The sequence below is a fragment of the Aphelocoma coerulescens genome, chromosome 27 (genome assembly GCF_041296385.1).
Source record: "Aphelocoma coerulescens isolate FSJ_1873_10779 chromosome 27, UR_Acoe_1.0, whole genome shotgun sequence".
NCBI lineage: Eukaryota > Metazoa > Chordata > Aves > Passeriformes > Corvidae > Aphelocoma > Aphelocoma coerulescens.
Window position 1 is genome coordinate 1,435,687 of NC_091040.1, and position 18,914 is coordinate 1,454,600.

Consider the following 18,914-nt stretch of genomic DNA (forward strand, 5'->3'; position numbering starts at 1 on the left):
ATCCTCCCTGCTCCCCGCTCGCCCGTGGACCCCCGAGCTCCCCTTGTACCCCTGGATCATCCTGGAGCTGGTGAAGCCCCTGCACCCCAAACATTCCCGAATCCCGGTTTTCCCCTCCCCACTTCCCGCATCCCTGAACCTCCAAATCCTCTGGATCCCGCCCATCCCCCTGCACCCCCGGACCCGGCGCATCCCTGGCCCAGCCGGTCTTGGAGCCAGAATCGATCCCAGAATCGATCCCAGGGTCACGTTTGGGTTGGAAGGGACCCTAAATCCCATCCAGTCCCGCGGGCAGGGACAATTCCCCAATCCCGGGCTGCTCCCGGCCCCGTCCCGCCCGGCCTTGGGCACTGCCAGGGATCCAGGGGCAGCCCCAGCTTCTCTGGGAATTCCATCCCAGCCTCCCAGGGATGGATTCATTCCTCGTGTCCGGTCTGAATATCCCCTTTTCCCACCCCAAAACCATTCCCTGTGTCCTGTCACTTCAGGTCCTGCTCAGAATTCCCTCCTCTTCCTTCCAACCCCTCGTTAAGCCACAGGGAGGGATCGGCCTGAGGGAAACTGAGGCAGGGATACACCTGAGCTGGAGCATCCCGGCTCCAGGAGCTGTGCCGGGTTTTTGGGGTTTTTTTGGGGGGGTTTTGGGGTTTTTTGGGGTTTTCCCCCCTCTCTCCTGGACCTCCACACCCGTTCTGTTTGGAGCAGGATGGAAGAGAGGAAGGAGATGGAGAAAAGTGATTTCTGGGAATAATTTTTCCTCCATCCCCTCCCGTTTTCTGCCAGCACAACTTCCCGCAGGTTTTTACCAACCCCGGTAAAAAAAAAAAAAAAAAAAAAAAAACAACTCTTTATTTTGTTTTATTTTTTTTTTGCCTCCTCTCCCCCCCTCAAATCCAAGGCGCTCAGGACCCCAAATCAAAATTCCCTCTTCCTTCCAATCCCTCTTTGAGCCACAGGGAGGGATCAGCCTGGGGGAAACTGAGGCAGGGATCAGGGAGCTGGAGCATCCCGGTTCCTCGGGATCCCGACCCGGGAAATTGGGGGTTTTTTTTCCCCCCTCTCTCCTGAGCCTCCACACCCGTTTTGTTTGCAGCAGGATGGGAGGGAGGAAGGAGACGGAGAAGGCCGATTTCTGGGAATAATTCCTCCCAAAAACAATTCCCGTTTTTTTTTTCTTCCCAGCCCCACCACCGCAACTTCCCACAGATTTTTCCCCACTCCCCATCAAATAAAAAAAACCAAAAAACCTCTTTATTTTTAATTTTAATTTCCCCTTCCTCTCCCCCAACCCCCCCCCTCCAAATCCAAGCACCTCAAACCCCCAAATCCTCGGGAACCCCTCCCCAAACCCACGGCCGTGGCCTCCCCCTGCCCTCTGCGCGCCCCCCGTTCCTCCGTGCACTCCAGATGAACCGGAGCGAGCGCGGCCGCGGCCCTCGGAGGTGATTTAGGGGAATATTAAAGGCGCTGCGGAGCTCCTGGCGCGGGCAGAGCGGCGCAGATGGGCTCGGCAGATTAAACATTTCCGTCACATCGGCTCCAGCCGCGCGGCGCCTCGGGCTTGGCAGCGCGCTCGGCACGGAATAAAGATGAACCCGCCTCTTCCCGGGCCTCGGCGGGGCTTTGGTGGCCCCCAGCGCCGGTGGCTGGCCCCGTGCGCCTCACCCCGAGTGTCCCCCGAGCGGGGCTCGGTCAGGGTTGGGGCTCTGCTTGGAGGTTTTTGTGGGAAGAGGTTCCAAATCCGGCTCTCGAGTGTCCCCCGAGTGTCCCCCGAGTGCCCCTTGTTGTCCCTCAGTCAGATTTGGGGCTCTGGTTGGAGGTTTTTATGGGAAATAGTTCCAAATCCGGCTCTCGAGTGTCCCCCGAGTGTCCCCCGAGTGTCCCTCAGTCAGATTTGGGGCTCTGGTTGGAGGTTTCTATGGGAAGAGGTTCCAAATCTGCTCCCCGAGTGTCCCCCGAGTGTCCCCCGAGTGCCCCTTGTTGTCCCTCAGTTAGATTTGGGGCTCTGGTTGGAGGTTTTTATGGGAAATAGTTCCAAATCCGGCTCTCGAGTGTTCCCCGAGTGTCCCCCGCGTGTGCCCCTGGGTCAGATTTGGGGCTCTGGTTGGAGGTTTTTATGGGAAATAGTTCCAAATCCGGCTCCCGAGTGTCCCCCGAGTGTCCCCTGAGTGTCCCCCGAGCATCCCCCGCGTGTGCCTCGGTCAGGGTTGGGGCTCTGCTTGGAGGTTTTTGTGGGAAGAGGTTCCAAATCCGGCTCTCGAGTGTCCCCCGCGTGCGCCTCGGTCAGGGTTGGGTGGTGTTGGGGCTCTGCTTGGAGGTTTTTGTGGGAAATGGTTCCAAATCCGGCTCTCGAGTGTCCCCCGAGTGTCCCCCGAGTGTCCCCCGAGTGTCCCCTGAGTGCCCCTTGTTGTCCCTCAGTCAGATTTGGGGCTCTGGTTGGAGGTTTCTATGGGAAGAGGTTCCAAATCTGCTCCCCGAGTGTCCCCCGAGTGTCCCCCGAGCGTGCCTCGGCCAGATTTGGGGCTCTGGTTGGAGGTTTCTATGGGAAATAGTTCCAAATCCGGCTCTCGAGTGTCCCCCGAGTGTCCTCTGAGTGTCCCCCGAGTGTCCCCCGAGTGTCCCCCCGTTGTCCCTCAGTCAGATTTGGGGCTCTGGTTAGAGGTTTTTATGGGAAATAGTTCTAAATCTGCCCCCCAGTGTCCCCCGAGTGTCCCCCGAGTGTTCCCCGAGTGTCCCCCGAGTGTTCCCCGAGTGTCCCCCGAGTGTCCCCCCATTGTCCCTCAGTCAGATTTGGGGCTCTGGTTGGAGGTTTTTATGGGAAATAGTTCCAAATCCGGCTCTCGAGTGTCCCCCGAGTGTCCCCCGAGTGTCCCCCGAGTGTCCCCCCGTTGTCCCTCAGTCAGATTTGCGGCTCTGGTTGGAGGTTTCTATGGGAAATAGTTCTAAATCTGTCCCCCGAGTGTCCCCCGAGTGTCCCCCCGTTGTCCCTCAGTCAGATTTGGGGCTCTGGTTGGAGGTTTTTTATGGGAAACGGTTCCTTGGATAAATCCTGGATCCCTCTGCTCAGGCTGGGCCCACTTGGAAAGGCTGAGGAGGAGCCGGGCACTTGTCCAGCTGCTGCCAGAGCTGTCCTTGTGGGCACTCCGGGCTGGGCACTCCGGGCTGGGCACTCCAGGCTGGTCACTCCGGGCTGGTCACTCCGGGCTGGGCACTCCAGGCTGGTCACTCCAGGCTGGGCACTCCGGGCTGGGCACTCCGGGCTGGGCACTCCAGGCTGGTCACTCCGGGCTGGGCACTCCAGGCTGGGCACTCCGGGCTGGTCACTCTGGGCTGGTCACTCTGGGCTGAGCACTCCGGGCTGGGCACTCCGGGCTGGTCACTCTGGGCTGGTCACTCTGGGCTGGGCACTCCGGGCTGGGCACTCCCCCCGGGGACCATCAGCTTTGTCCTCCCCCAGGGACCCTCGGCTTCGTCCCCGTCCCTCACCCCGAGGGCTCCGAGCCCCCCCTGTGTGCCGGGTTCTTCCCGCTGGGATGGGGTGGGGAGGGCCCGGTGGGGTGGGACAGATCCTGATGGGGTGGGACAGATCCTGATGGGATGGGGCAGATGGATGCCGGTGGGGTGGGGCAGATCCGGTGGGATGGGACAGATGGATCCTGATGGGATGAGACAGATCCTGATGGGGTGGGGCAGATGGATCCTGATGGGGTGGGACAGATCCCGGTGGGATGGGGCAGATGGATCCCGGTGGGGTGGGACAGATCCCGGTGGGATGGGGCAGATCCGGTGGGATGGGGCAGATGGATGCTGATGGGGTGGGACGGATCCCGGTGGGGTGGGACAGGTGGATCCCGGTGGGATGGGATGTGTGGACTCTGGTGGGATGGGATGGATGGACCTCATGGGATGGGGCAGATCCCGGTGGGATGGGGCAGATCCCAGTGGGATGGGGCAGATCCTGGTGGGATGGGGCAGATCCTGATGGGATGGGACAGATGGATTCCAGTGGGATGGGGCAGATCCCGGTGGGATGGGACAGATCCCGGTGGGGTGGGACAGATGGATTCCAGTGGGATGGGGCAGATCCCGGTGGGATGGGACAGATCCCGGTGGGGTGGGACAGATGGATCCCGGTGGGATGGGGCAGATCCTGATGGGATGGGGCAGATCCCGATGGGATGGGACACAAGGAGCGTGGCCAGGTCGGACGGGGCTTGGAGCACCCTGGGATGGTGGGAGGTGTCCCTGGATGGGATTTCAGGTCCCTTCCCAACCCAAATCATTCCCGGGATTCCGTCCTGGCTGCGCTTTCGGGGGTTCCTCCAGCTGGGGCCGTTCCCGCCCCCAGCTCGGTGACACCGGGATGTCCCCCCCGATGGGGAGGGGGGGAATCCATGGCCGGGTCAGGCAGGAATTCCAGTTCCCACTTGCAAAAGCAGCTGGGAGCTTTTGCTGGTCCCGTGTGCCGGAAAATCCCGGATTGGGGGCGGGGGGGGGGGGGGATTATCCCGGCCAGCGGCTCTGGGAATCTCGGGAATGGGATGTGGGAAGGGCTTTAGGAGGGTTCCTTCCCCCTGGGACAAATCCCAGCGTTCCAGGAGGGCACGGAGAGCGTCCTGGGGGAGAGGGCGGGGTTGGGGTGACCCCAAATCCGATTCCCAGCCTTGAAAAGGTGAGAGATTCCCAGTTTGGGGATTCCAGCTGATTCCTGGGAATGGGGAGGATGGGGTTGGGGTGACCCCAAATCCAATCCCCACTTCTGGAAAGGGGCCAGATTCCCAGTTTGGGGATTCCTGCTGATTCCTGTGAGAGATTCCCAGTTTGGGGATTCCTGCTGATTCCTGGGAATGGGGAGATGGTGTTGGGGCCACCCCAAATCCAATCCGCAACCTCGAAAAGGCGCCAGATTCCCAATTTCCCGACTCCTGGGAATGTGGAGGGTGCTCTGCTTCCCGGCTGCTTCCCAGTTCTCCCAGGGACCCCCCCCCCCCGGCGCCTCCCGCATCCCATCCCCTTCCCCTCCCGCTCCCCTCCATCCTCCCGGAGCGCTTTTCCAGCCCCGCTTTTCCACGAACCCTCTCCTAAACCCCCTCCCTCCCCTCGCAGCCGCCGCGCGCTGAGCCCTCATTAACGCCTAATTAGTCCGAGCCCACCAAAACCCCATCCTCGGCCTCCCTCCTCCTCCCCTTCCCTCTCCCGCTTCCCAAAAGCCGGCGCGGGGCTGGAATTCCAGCGGGTCGGAGAGGAGCGGAGCAGAGTTCAGCCCCCGGCGGGGGCTCCGCGCTGGCTTGGATCGCTTAATAAAAATTAGCATAATTAACGAACATCTGCGCGAGCCAGCGCGGGGCAATTTGGCACCGCGAGCCGAGGGCTCGAACGCCGCCGCCGCGGCTTTAATGCGCCTCGAATTCCGGCTGGCAGCGAGCGGCGGAAATCCCGGGGCGGGAGCGGGAGCGGGGCCGGGAACGGGGCGGGAGCGGGACTGGGAACGGGAACGGGGAGAGAGCGGGACCGGGAACGGGGCGGGAGCGGGACTGGGAATGGGGCGGGAGCGGGACCGGGAATGGGGCGGGAGCGACCCCGGGGCGGGAGCGGGACCGGGAACGGGGCGGGAGCGGGAGCGGTGCCGGGAATGGGGTGGGAGCGACCCCGGGGCGGGAGCGGGACTGGGAACGGGAACGGGGCGGGAGCGGGACTGGGAACGGGACTGGGAACGGGAACGGGGCGGGAGCGGGACTGGGAACGGGAACGGGAACGGGACGGGACCGGGAGCGGGACCGGGAATGGGGCGGGAGCGGGAGCGGGGCCGGGAACGGGAACGGGGCAGGAGCGGGACCGGGAAGGGGAACGGGGCGGGAGCGGGACCGGGAATGGGGCGGGAGCGGGACCGGGAAGGGGAACGGGGCGGGAGCGGGACCGGGAATGGGGCGGGAGCGGGACTGGGAACGGGAACGGGGCGGGAGCGACCCCGGGGCGGGAGCGGGACCGGGGAGGGACCCGGAGCGGGACCGGGAACGGGACCGGGAGCGGGAGCGGGGCGGGACCGGGAGCGACCTCGGGGCGGGACCGGGAGCGGGAGCGCTCGGGGAGAGGCGGGGATGCGGCGGTTTGTAGGGATTAATTGGGGTTTTTAGGTGATAAAATTGGGATTTTTAGGGATTAATTGGGATTTTTAGGGATAAAATTGGGGGTTTTAGGGATAAAATTGGGGGGTTTAGGGATTAGTTGGAGTTTTTAGGGATAAAATTGGGGTTTTTAGGGATTAATTCGGATTTTCGGAATCAATCGGGATTTTTAGGAGTTAATTCGGACTTTTCGGAATCAGTTCGGATTTTCAGGAATCAATTCGGATTTTTAGGAGTTAATTCGGATTTTCAGGAATCGATTCGGATTTTCAGGAATCGATTCGGATTTTTAGGCGTTAATTCGGATTTTCAGGAGTTAATTCGGATTTTTAGGAATCAATTGTGATTTTTCGGACTCAATCGGGATTTTTGCTCGAAATTTGGACTTTCCCCCCTTCCCCTCCCGGCTGATGAGGAGCTCCCGGCTCCTTGGATGATCCCGGGATTTGGGATCAGGGCCGGGATTAGCTGGAAACGGGGATCGCTCAGAGGTGGGGGGAGGGCGCAGCCCGCGGGGTTTTAGGGCTAAATTTGGATTTTCCCCTTAAATTTGTTTTTTTTTTCCTTAAGTTTGGAATTCTTTTCCCCCCCGTGGGGGTCGGGATCGCTCCGTCCCCGCCTCTCCAGGCGCATCCCGGGGCTGCTCGGGATTCCCGGGATTCCCGGGAGGCGGAGGGAGGAAAGGTCCCCCCGTTGTTGTTTCTGCTTCGGGGGGGAGGAGAAAACCCCAAGGAAATGCGGGAAAAGGGCGGCGCTTCCCGGCGGGATCCGGCTGGAGAGGGGTCGGGAGCTGCGGGATCCGGGCTGGAATTTGGGGTCCAAGCCCAAAGAATCGGGGTGTGAATTGAACGTTGAGATTCCGAGCAAAGCTCAAAGCTCGAATCCCGAAACCTCGAACCCCGAACGTGACCCCAGACCCCAAACGTGACCCCAAACCCCGAACCCCGAACGTGACCCTACACCCCGAACCCCAAACCCCAAAACTCCAAACCCCGAACCCAAAATTGCAAACCCCAAATCCCGAACCCCGAACCCCAAACCCAAAACTGCAAACCCCAAACCCCGAACCCCAAACCTGACCCCAAACCCCAAACCCCGAACCCCAAACCTGACCCCAAACCCCAAAACTGCAAACCCCGAACCCCAAACTGCAAATCCCAAACGCCAAACCTGACCCCAAAACCCAAAACTCCGAACCCCGAACCCAGAACCCAAAACTGCAAACTCCGAACCTGACCCCAAACCCCGAACCTGACCCCAAACCCCAAACCTGACCCCAAACCCCAAAACTCCAAAACTGCAAATTCCAAACCCCAAAACCCCAAACCTGACCCCAGACCCAAAATCCCAAACCCCGAACCCCAAAACTGACCCCAAACCCCAAACCTGACCCCCAACCCCAAAACTGCAAACCCCGAACCCCAAACCCAAAACTGCAAACCCCGAACCCAAAACTGCAAATCCCAAACCCCAAACCTAACCCCAAACCCCAAAAGTCCAAACCCCAAACCCCGAACCCCAAACCCCAAACCTTAAACCCCGAACCAAAAAAATCCTTCCGTGTCCTTCCAAACCCCCCGTCCCTCATTCCGCCCTTCATGGGGTTTGGGGTCAGGTCCGGGGTGTTTTTTGTGGGGTCCGGGGTATTCTTTGTGGGATTTGGGGTATTTTTTGTAGGAGCCGGGATATTTTTTATGGTTTCGGGGTATTTTTTGTGGGTTCGGGGTATTTTTTTGTGGGGTTCGGGGTATTTTTTGTAGGGTCCGGGATATTTTTTATGGGTTCGGGGTATTTTTTGTGGGTTCGAGGTATTTTTTATGGGTTCGGGGTATTTTTTGTGGGGTTCTGGCGGTCAGAGACCCAAAGGAAGGGTCTGACCCCAAGCGCAATCCCCGTGACCCCACAGGAGTACCCCGGGCACGGCTGGTGGGTCGGGGAGCTCCGGGACGAGATCGGGATCGTCCCGAGGGAATTCCTGGAGCCCGCCTTCGAGCTGGAGGAGTGACAGGTTTGGGGTCGGGTTTGGGGTCGGGTTTGGGGTTCGGAGTTTGGGGTTCGGAGTTTGGGGTTTGGGGTTCGGGGTCAGGTTTGGGGTCGGGTTTGGGGTTTAGCGTTCGGGGTGCGAGATTTGCGGTCGGGTTTGGGGTCGGGTTTGGGGTTTGGGGTGCGGGGTCAGGTTTGGGGTTCAGGGTGAGAGATTTGGGGTGCGCGGTTTAGGATCAGGTTTGCAGTTTGGGGTGCGGGGTCGGGGTCGGGTTTGGGGTTGGGTTTGGGGTGCGGGGTCAGGTTCGAGCTTTGCGGTTTGGGGTTTGGGGTCGGGTTCGGGCTTTGGGTTCGGGGTTTGGGGTTGGGGGTCAGGTTTGGGGGCGGGTTCGGGGTTTGGCGTTCGGGGTGCGAGATTTGTGGTCGGGTTTGGGGTCGGGTTTGGGGTGCGGGGTTTGGGGTCAGGTTTGGGGTTCGGAGTGCGAGATTTGGGGTGCGCCGTTTGGGATCAGGTTTGCAGTTTGGGGTGCGGGGTCGGGTTCGGGTTTTGGGGTTCGGGGTTTGGAATCGGGTTTGGGGTCGGGTTTGGGGTGCGGGGTTGGGGGTTTTGTTTGGGGTCAGGTTTGGGGTTTGGGGTGCAGGGTTTTGGGGTTGGGGTCAGATTCGGGGTGTGGGTTTTGGGGTTTTGTTTGGGGTTTGAGGTTTGGGGTGTGGGGTTTGGGGTCAGTTTTGGGGTTGGGGTTTGGGGTCAGGTTTGGGGTTTGGGCTGCGGGATTTGGGGTGCGGGGTTTGGGGTTTTGGGCTCAGTTTTGGGGTTGGGGTTTGGGGTCAGGTTCGGGGGACGCGGATCCATCCCGGGGTCTCCGCGGTGCCTACGGCTCCATCTCCCGGTTTTCCCTGGATCAGGCGGGACCGGGAGCGGCGGGGGCAGCGCGGGGGCAGCGCCAGCCCGGCGTGGGTCATTCCCTGGATTCCAAATCCCACAAATCCCATGGGATTCACGCGGCAGAGCCACCTCCGTGGGACCGAGCGGTTTTATCCCAAAAATCCCTCAGGGAAGCATTCCATGGGGAAACTGAGGCACGGGGCGGGGCTGGGAACGGGGAGGGCTCAATCCCAAATTCCCTGCAGGTCTCCCACCCTCGTTATCCCGCTTTTCCCGGGTCGATCCCAAATCCCCTGGAGGTCTCCAGGTGTTCCCCCATCCCAAATCCAGGTTTTAGCCCAGCCCAGATCCCGGCGTTTCTCCTCAATAAATCCCTTTTCCCTCTCCGAGTTTGGCTGCTCCAGACTTTGTGGTGGGGCTGGAGCTGGGAAGGGGCGCAGGGAATGGCCAGGAATGGTTGGGAATGGTTGGGAATGGCCGGGAATGGTTGAGAATGGTTGGGAATGGTTGGGAATGGCCTGGATTAATCGGGAAAATGACTGGGAATGGTTGGGAATGGCCAGGAATGGCCGGGGAAATGCCCAGGAATGCCCAGGAATGGTTGGGAATGGTTGGGAATGGCTGGGAATGGCCGGGAATGGCCGGGAATGGCCAAGAATGTTTGGGAATGGCCAGGAATGGTTGGGAATGCTCAGGAATGACCAGGAATGCTCGGGAATGGCCGGGAATGGTTTGGAATGACCAGGAATGACCAGGAATGCTCAGGAATGGCCGGGAATCATTGGGAATGGTTGGGAATACCCAGGAATGGCCGGGAAAATGACCGGGAATGGTTTGGAATGACCAGGAATGGCCGGGAATAACCGGGAATGGTCGGGAATGGTTGGGAAAATGACCAGGAATGGCTGGGAAAATGGCTGGGAATGGCCGGGAATGGCCGGGAATGGCCAGAAATGATGGGGAATGGCCAGGAATCGTTTGGAATGCTTGGGAATTACCGGGAATGCCCAGGAATGGCCAGGAATGGTTGGGAATGGCCGGGAATAAACAGGAATGGCCGGGAATGGCCAGGAATGGCCGGGAATGGCCAGGAATGGTTGGGAATGGTTGGGAATGACCAGGAATGGCCGGGAATGGCCAGGAATGGTTGGGAATGGTTGGGAATGGTTGGGAATGACCGGGAATGACCGGGAATGGTTGGGAATGGTTGGGAATGGTTGGGAATGACCAGGAATGACCGGGAATGGCCAGGAATGGCCGGGAATGGCCAGGAATGGTTGGGAATGGCCGGGAATGACCAGGAATGGCCGGGAATGGCCAGGAATGGTTGGGAATGGTTGGGAATGACCGGGAATGGTTGGGAATGGTTGGGAATGGTTGGGAATGACCGGGAATGACCAGGAATGGCCACTCTTCCTGACCCCCCCCGCTCCGAGTGCCCCCACTCCGCTCCAGGCCGTGCAAGTGAATCCAGCGCCTCCTCCTGCTCCTGTTCCCGCTTTTCCCGCTTTTCCCGCTTTTCCCACTTTTCCCGCTTTTCCCGCTCCTGGCTCCAGCACCGCTAGATGGGGGTAGGGCCCTGCTGGCTGCGGCCTCGCCGGGAACAGGGCCCCAAAATCCACCGGGAATGGAGCCCCAAAATCCGCCGGGAACGGAGCCCCAAAATCCGCCCCGAGCCCCGCCCGGCCCCGGAGACACCGACGGGGGGGGATCCGTGGGGTTTGGGGGGGAGCTGCCCTCGGGAATTGGGGTTGGGATCGGGGATGGGCTGGGAAAGGGAGAGGAGCTGCAGCAGGAGCAGCTCTGGGGGAGTCCCTGTGGGATTTTGCTGGAATTCCGGGGAGCTGGAGGAGCCGAAACTCTGGGAATGAGAGCTGGGAGAGGAGCAGGAGCTGCGGGAAGGGATTTGTGCGTCCGTTTTCCCTAAATCCCCGAATTCCCCACGCTCCTCCCGGCCCCGAGCTCGGCAGCTCCCGGCAACTTCTCCTCGACTTCGGTTTCCTTTTTATTTTCATTTTTATTTATTTTTATTTCATTTTCACGTCCAGCCAGGGCTCGCCAGCCCTGCCCACACCAAGTGCTCAGAGGGAGGGGACACCAAAACCACCCGAGCCGCTCCTGCTTTCCCAGAAATTCCAGCCTGGAACGGCCCCAGCAGCGGGAAGAGGACCCAAATTCCAGCGCCATCCCTCCCTTTTCCCGGCGGGAAGTGCCGAGGACATGGAGGCACTGCCACCCCCCGAGCCCCGCTCCCGCTCCGGCCAGGGAGCCACGGCCACCGTGGGAACCACAACCACGGCATTCCCGAGCTCCCAGATCCCTCCTCCGGGAGCAGAGCGAGGAAACGCGGCCGGGGAATAGCGGGGAATAGCGGGAATGCGCTGGGAAAGAGCTCGGACACGGCCGCGCTCCCAGTGCTGCCCAGTCCGCCCATCCCGGTGCCTCCGCACGGATCCCTCTCCGAGCCAGGGCTCCGGAGGGGTCACTCCGTGTCCGGCCGGACATCCCGGGGGGGCTCCTCCGGAGGGGTCACTCCATGTCCGGCCAGGGTCTCCAGAGGGGTCACTCCATGTCCAGCCGGGCTCTCTGGGCTCTCCAGGGGGGTCACTCCGTGTCCGGCTGGACATCCTGGGGGGGCTCCTCCGGAGGGGTCACTTGGTGTCCGGCCAGGGTCTCCAGAGGGGTCACTCCGTGTCCAGCCGGACATCCCGGGGGGGCTCCTCCGGAGGGGTCACTCCGTGTCCGGCCGGGCTCTCCGGGCTCTCCAGAGGGGTCACTCCGTGTCCGGCCGGGCTCTCCAGAGGGGTCACTCCGTGTCCGGCCGGGCTCTCCAGGCTCTCCAGTGGGGTCACTCCGTGTCCGGCCGGGCTCTCCGGCCGTGCCTCGTCCATGCCCAAGTCGCCCCAGTACGGGAAGCTCTCCAGGCAGCCTTGGGCGCTTCCCAGGCCGGCACAGCTGGGAAAACACAGCGGGTCAGGCTGGAGAAGGGATCCACGGAATTTCCTCGGCACTGGAAAAGGGGGATATTCCCATCCCAGGGACATTCCAGGCCCTGGCTCCTGCCCCTCGAACCTCTTCCTCCAACCATGAGACTCCTTAAAAACTCCTGCTGGAATCCAGACACCTCTTATTTTCCAGGAAAAGCAGGCACGGGGCAGGGCAGGAAGCCCCATTTTGGTTGGATTTCCCTAATTTTTAAGGGGTTTGGAGCATCTCTGAGACCCCCAGACCAGCCAGGGCAGTCTGGGCTTGTCCAGCTTTTCCAGAGATTTGCAGCAGCGCAGTTGGATCCTCTCCCCAGACCCCTTTCCTGCCGCAAAATCCCATCCAGGGATCCACAGCGAGGAGCTGGGATTGTCCCGGGATGCTCCTCCTCGCTCCTGGATGTTTCCTGCCGCAAAATCCCATCCTGGGATCCACAGCCAGGACCTGGGACAGCCCTGGGATGCTCCTCCCCTTCCCTGCCTGTTCCCTGCCACAAAATCCCATCCCGGGATGCTCCTCCTCGCTCCTGGATGTTTCCTGCAGCACAATCCCATCCCGGGATCCACAGCCAGGACCCGAGACTGTGCCAGGCTGCTCCTCCTTTCCTCAGGCCATTCCCTGCCACAAAAATCCCATGCCGGGATGCTCGGAGAGGACCTGGGAGAGCCCCGGGATGCTCCTTCCCTTCCCTGCCCGTTCCCAGCTGCATGATCCCACCCCGGGATGCCCGGCCTGGAGTCACTCCCACCCAGTGTCCTGTGTCCCGTATCCCATGTCCTGTGTCCCCTGTCCTGTGTGCTGTGTCCCCTGTCCCATGTCTCACATCCCATGTCCCACATCCCATGTCCCCTGTCCCATATCCCATGTCCCCTGTCCTGTGTCCCATGTCCCCTGTCCCCGTCCCGTGTCCCCTGTCCTGTGTCCCATGTCCCCTGTCCCATATCCCATATCCCATGTCCCCTGTCCCATGCCCTGTGTCCCCTGTCCTGTGTCCCCTGTCCTGTCTGCTGTCCCATATCCCGTGTCCCGTGTCCCCTGTCCTGTGTCCCCTGTCCTGTGTCCCCTGTCCTGTCTGCTGTCCCATATCCCGTGTCCCCTGTCCCATGTCCCCTGTCCCATGTCCTGTGTGCCATGTCCCCTGTCCCATGTTTCATGTCCCATGTCCTGTGTGCCATATCCCCTGTCCCATGCCCTGTGTCCCCTGTCCTGTGTCCCATGTCCTGTCTGCTGTCCCATATCCCGTATCCCCTGTCCCATGTCCTGTGTCCCCTGTCCCATGTCCCCTGTCCTGTGTCCCGTGTCCCGTCTGCTGTCCCATGTCCCCTGTCTCATGTCCCATGTCCTGTGTGCCATGTCCCCTGTCCCATGTTTCATGTCCCATGTCCTGTGTCCTGTGTGCCATATCCCCTGTCCCATATCCCGTGTCCCCTGTCCCATGTCCTGTGTCCCCTGTCCCCTGTCCTGTCTGCTGTCCCATATCCCGTGTCCCCTGTCCCGTGTCCCCTGTCCTGTGTCCCCTGTCCTGTCTGCTGTCCCATATCCCGTGTCCCCTGTCCCATGTCCCCTGTCCCATGTCCTGTGTGCCATATCCCCAGTCCCATGTCCTGTGTCCCCTCTGCTGTGCCCCCTGTCCCGTCCCGTGTCCCATGCCCCCCGTCCCACGTCCTGTATCCCCTGTCCCCTGTCCCCTGTCCCGTGTCCCATATCCCATGTCCCATATCCCCTGTCCCGTGCCCCCCGTCCCCTCTGCTATATCCCCGTCTCCCGTGTCCCTTACGCGTCCCCGGTGTGGCCGGGCGGTGCCGGGGCCGGCGCGGGGCCGTGCCCGCGGTGTGCCCAGGCGCAGGGGGCCATGGCGTAGCGCAGGATGGCCTCGGTGACGCCGTGCGGGCCCCGGCCCTGCACGCAGGCCTCGATGGCGGGCACGGGCAGCTGGCTCTGCAGGAACAGGTGCAGGCGGCTGTCGGAGAGCAGCACCACGCTCTGCAGCACCCTGCGGGGACAGGCATGGGCACGGGGACAGGTCAGCCCTGCTGGCACCGTGACACGGGCACAGGGACAGGGATGGGCACGGGGACAGGTCACCCCTGCGGGCACCGTGACACGGGCACGGGGACAGGTCACCCCTGAGGGCACCTCCCTGCGGGGACAGGGATGGGCACGGGGACAGGTCACCCCTGAGGGCACCGTGACACGGGCACGGGGACAGGTCACCCCTGCTGGCACCTCCCTGAGGGGACAGTGATGGGCACAGGGACAGGTCACCCCTGCTGGCACCTCCCTGCGGGGACAGGGATGGGCACGGGGACAGGTCACCCCTGCTGGCACCTCCCTGCGGGGACAGGGATGGGCACGGGGACAGGTCACCCCTGAGGGCACCTCCCTGCGGGGACAGGGATGGGCACGGGGACAGGTCACCCCTGCTGGCACTGTGACATGGGCACGGGGACAGGTCACCCCTGCTGGCACCTCCCTGCCAGGACAGGGATGGGCACGGGGACAGGTCACCCCTGCTGGCACCTCCCTGCGGGGACAGGGATGGGCACGGGGACAGGTCACCCCTGCTGGCACCGTGACACGGGCACAGGGACAGGTCACCCCTGAGGGCACCTCCCTGCGGGGACAGTGATGGGCACGGGGACAGGTCACCCCTGAGGGCACCGTGACACGGGCACGGAGACAGGTCACCCCTGTGGAGACAGTGATGGGCACAGGGACAGGTCACCCCTGAGGGCACCGGGTCACCTCCCTCACAGGGCCAGGGTCACTTCTGCTGGCACCGTGTCACCTCCCTGAGGGGACAGTGATGGGCACAGGGACAGGTCACCCCTGCTGGCACCCTGTCACCCCCCACCCTGGGTATGGAGAGAGGAGGGACAGGAGGGGGACATGAGGGACATGAGGAACAGGAGGGGGACGGGAGGGGGATGGAAAGGACAGGAGGGGGACACAAAGGGGGACAGGAGAGTCACCCAGCCCTCTGCTGTCACCTCCCACCCTGGGCACGGAGAGAGGAGGGACAGGAGGGGGACAGGAGGGACAAGAGGGGACAGGAGGGGGACAGGAGGGGGACAGGAGAGGACATGAACAGGGACACAAGGGTCACCCAGCCCTCTGCTGTCACCTCCCACCCTGGGCATGGAGAGAGGAGGGACAGGAGAGGGACATGAAGGGGACAGGAGGCGGATGGCAGGGACAGGAGGGGATGGGAGGGGGACATGAAGGGGGACACAAAGGAGGACAGGAGGGCCACCCAGCCCTCTGCTGTCACCTCCCACCGTGGGCATGGAGAGAGGAGGGACAGGAGAGAGATGAGGGGGACAGGAGGGGAATGGGAGGGGGACACAAAGGGGGACAGGAGAGTCACCCAGGCCTCTGCTGTCACCTCCGACCCTGGGCACGGAGAGAGGAGGGACAAGGGGACAGGAGGGGGACAGGAGGGGGATGGGAGAAACAGGAGGGGGACAGGAGGGGGAAACAAGTGGGACAGGAGGGGGACACGAGGAACAGGAGGGGGACAGGAGGGCCACCCAGCCCTCTGCTGTCACCTCCCACCCTGGGCACGGAGAGAGGAGGGACAGGAGAGAGAGGAGAGGGACAAGGGGGACACGAGGGGGATGGGAGGGACAGGAGGGGGACACGAGGGACAGGAGAGGGATGGGAGGGACACAAGGGACAGGAGGGGGACAGGAGGGGGACAGGAGGGGGATGGGAGGGACAGGAGGGACAGGAGAGGGATGGGAGGGACACAAGGGACAGGAGGGGACAGGAGGGGACAGGAGGGGACAGGAGGGGGACACGAGGGGGATGGGAGGGGGATGGGAGGGACAGGAGGGACAGGAGAGGGATGGGAGGGACACAAGGGACAGGAGGGGACACGAGGGGGACACGAGGAAGGGACAACCACCAGGGACACCCAGCCCTCTGCTGTCACCTCCCGCCCACCCCTGGGTGCCGTCCCCTCCTCCCAGCCCTTCCCAAACCCCAAACCCCAAATCCCCAAATCCCGCTCTCACTTCTCCAGGAACTGCTGCAGCCCCTGCCTCCGCTTCTCGATGAACTCATCCGTGCTGCCCACGAAGAACGCTGCGGATTTCCCAGGCAGCTCCGGCACGGGCCTGAGGGCACGGGGAAAACTCGGGATTGGCACTGCCAGGATCCCAAATCCCAGCTGGGGGTTGGATCCCGGGAAGGAGGGATTCCGGGTGGGGGTGATTTGGGGTGCTGGGAGAGTGGGAGCAGAGGGGGAAACGGGGAGTTGTGGGGTCCGGGAGTTTTTGGGGTGGGGGAGATGGCACAGAGAGAGGGGTTGGGAAGGTGGAAAAGGGGAAACTGCAGGGGGGAGTGGGATTTTGGGGGGGAAAAGTGGGATTTTGGGAAAGGGGACAGAGTGGGATTTTAGGGGGGAAAGTGGGATTTGGGGGGAAAAAAAAAGGGGAATTTGGGGGGGAGAAAGAGGGGGATTTGTGAGGGGAAAAGTGGGATTTTGGGGGAGGGGAAAGTAGGATTTGGGGGGGGAAAAAAAAGTGGGATTTTGGGGGGGAATGCTTACACCAATCCAGCGTTTTTCTGGAGCTGCCTCCTCAGCCACACGAATTCCCGGTACCGGCGCCGCACACACGAGGTCTTGGCAGTGAAGGCCTTGCTGTTGGTCTGGGAAAATCACCCAGCACGGGGGTTATCCATGGGAATTATCCATGGGAATTATCCATGGGAATTCTCTGTGGGATTGAGGGGCTGGATCTGCCTGGATTGAGGATCCAGGATGGGAATTCTCTGTGGGATTGAGGGGCAGGATCTCAGTCCCTGCAGGATCCAGAACAGGAATTATCCATGGGAATTCTCTGTGGGATTGAGGGGCAGGATCTCAGTCCCTGCAGGATCCAGAACAGGAATTCTCCCTGGGAATTCTCTGTGGGATTGAGGGGCAGGATCTCAGTCCCCGCAGGATCCAGAATGGGAATTATACATGGGAATTCTCTGTGGGATTGAGGGGCTGGATCTCAGTCCCTGCAGGATCCAGGATGGGAATTATACATGGGAATTCTCCGTGGGATTGAGGGGCAGGATCTCAGTCCCTGCAGGATCCAGAACAGGAATCATTAACGGGAATTATCCATGAGAGTTCTCCATGGGATTGAGGGGCTAGATCTGCCTGGATTGAGGACCCAGGATGGGAATTCTCCGTGGGATTGAGGGGCAGGATCTCAGTTCCCACAGGATGCTGGATGGGAACTATCCATGGGAATTCTCCGTGGGATTGAGGGGCAGGATCTCAGTCCCTGCAGGATCCAGGATGGGAATTATACATGGGAATTCTCCATGGGAATTCTCCGTGGGATTGAGGGGCTGGATCTCAGTCCCTGCAGGATCCAGGATGGGAATTATACATGGGAATTCTCCATGGGAATTCTCCGTGGGATTGAGGGGCTGGATCTCAGTCCCTGCAGGATCCCCTCGCCGCCGGCTCTCAGACCCAAACCACGACGGGATCCCGAGGATTCCCCCCTCCACGGCTCGGGATAATCCCACTCCAGAGCCTCTCCCAGCGCCCATCCCAGCCCTGCCGCTCCTTTTCCATGCCCCAGCCCCGGCTCACGTGCAGGAAGATCTTGTAATCCACGTAGGAATTCCAGGAGCCCTCGTTCTGCACGCGGGGATCCTGCACTCGCACCGTGGTCAGCTCCTGCGGGACACCAAAAACGCGGATCCAGCCCCATTCCCGGCTTCTGCAGCTCCCCAGGAAGGGCACAGAGCCCTCCAGGCATTCCCAATCCCACCGGCAGCTCAGCCCCCGCCGACCCTTCCCTGCATCCAACCCGCCCGAATTCCAGCTGGGAATAAACCGGGAATGGCCTCACTTCCTCTCGGTTCTCCAACATCCTAGAGGCAGAGCCCAGCGGGAAACATCTGGGAAAGAGAAGAACAGGGATTTAGGACGAGAAATCCTTCAGTGGATTCTGCACCCGCGCAGCGCTGGGATGTGGCTCCTCCAGAGCCGGAAAAACGGGAAGGAATCCCATTGATTCCCGATTTTCCCCGTCGTACTCGGGCACGGCCGCCTGGAAAACACCGGGGGAAGAGGGGGGAAAATTCCTGAGGCTCTTTTGCCTTCCTGGGAAGGAAAAGGCTCCTCGGGACAGGGATCGGACACGGAGGGCGGGACCAGCCCCAGCTCCGGGGGCTGAGGGCGAGCCCGGCCCGGCCCCGCCGGGAGAGGCCGGGGGTGAGGCCCAGCCCAGCCCAGCCCAGAGCCGCCTCCTCCTCCCCGGCGGCCGTGGGGACATGGGGACACCCCGAGAGACCCCGAGGGGACCCAGCCAGGACCCCCCTGCCCGCCCCAAACCTTCCCCCAGCACCCCCCTCCCCTCAGGGCCCCCTCACCTCGCACAGGCCGCGGCCCCTTTAAGCGGCGGCAGAGGCGCGCGCTTTTATAGCGCGGGAGGGGCGGGCGCTTCCGGTGTGGGGCATGCTGGGAGTTGTAGTCCGGCCGCTGCTGTGGCTCGGAGCGCCCATCCCACCTTCCCCGGCCCGGGACAAGGAGGGACATGGAGGGGCTGGAATGCGGCCAGGGAAGGGAACGGAGCTGGGGAAGGGCAGAAGTGGAGTCCCCATCCCTGCAGGCGCTCAAAAACACGCGGATGTGGCACTTGGGAACACGGGTTAGGGGTGGCATGGCAGTGCTTGGGGGTATTGGTTGGACCTGGCGATCTCAGAGGGCTTTTCCAACCCGAACGATTCCAAGATTCCGTGAAAAAAATCCCACCGAGATGCTCTGAGCGCGGGCACAGGCCGGGCACATCCCACCGGATGTGGCATTCGGGGCTCCGAACTGGACAAGGTTGTTTTCGGCCACAGCTTGGACTCCAAGACCCTCGAGGTCTTTCCCGCCGTTAATGACTCCCATCATCTAATTACCAACAGACAGAACACAG

At 61.8% G+C, this 18,914-nt stretch overlaps 2 protein-coding genes across 3 annotated transcripts in view; one reads left to right on the top strand and one right to left on the bottom strand.

Annotated features, from left to right (window-relative positions):
* Nucleotides 1-9,330, top strand: part of SKAP1 (src kinase associated phosphoprotein 1) — a 103,185-nt gene extending 93,855 nt beyond the window's left edge. Inside the window, exons 12-13 of the mRNA XM_068996524.1 lie at nt 8,032-8,133; nt 9,015-9,330. Coding sequence (XP_068852625.1) covers nt 8,032-8,130 — 99 coding nt within the window. The 3' untranslated portion in view covers nt 8,131-8,133; nt 9,015-9,330. The remainder of the gene's footprint in view (nt 1-8,031; nt 8,134-9,014) is intronic.
* A 1,661-nt stretch (nt 9,331-10,991) lies between these two features.
* SNX11 (sorting nexin 11) lies at nt 10,992-18,403 on the bottom strand. 2 transcript variants are annotated; one of them, XM_068996547.1, is made up of 7 exons: nt 18,364-18,403; nt 17,841-17,889; nt 17,579-17,665; nt 16,532-16,632; nt 15,996-16,097; nt 13,757-13,972; nt 10,992-11,949 (listed from the first exon to the last, which is right to left on the bottom strand). In XM_068996547.1, the coding sequence occupies exons 2-7, from the start codon at nt 17,859-17,861 to the stop codon at nt 11,679-11,681; spliced, it is 798 nt and encodes a 265-aa protein (XP_068852648.1). In that variant the 5' UTR covers nt 17,862-17,889; nt 18,364-18,403; the 3' UTR covers nt 10,992-11,678. The 2 variants fall into 2 exon arrangements, with proteins under 2 accessions (XP_068852648.1, XP_068852649.1); XM_068996548.1 differs by lacking the exon at nt 18,364-18,403 and adding an exon at nt 18,028-18,089.
* Between the last annotated feature and the right edge of the window lie 511 nt (nt 18,404-18,914).

Excerpts from the sequence above, each read along its gene's own strand:
- SNX11 (XM_068996547.1), bottom strand. The coding sequence starts at position 17,861 with ATGTTGGAGAACCGAGAGGAA. Across the intron at positions 17,666-17,840 it reads TGTTGGAGAACCGAGAGGAA|GAGCTGACCACGGTGCGAGT; the intron begins GTGAGGCCATTC and ends GGTGTCCCGCAG. Across the intron at positions 13,973-15,995 it reads CTGCAGCAGTTCCTGGAGAA|GGTGCTGCAGAGCGTGGTGC; the intron begins GTGAGAGCGGGA and ends CTGTCCCCGCAG.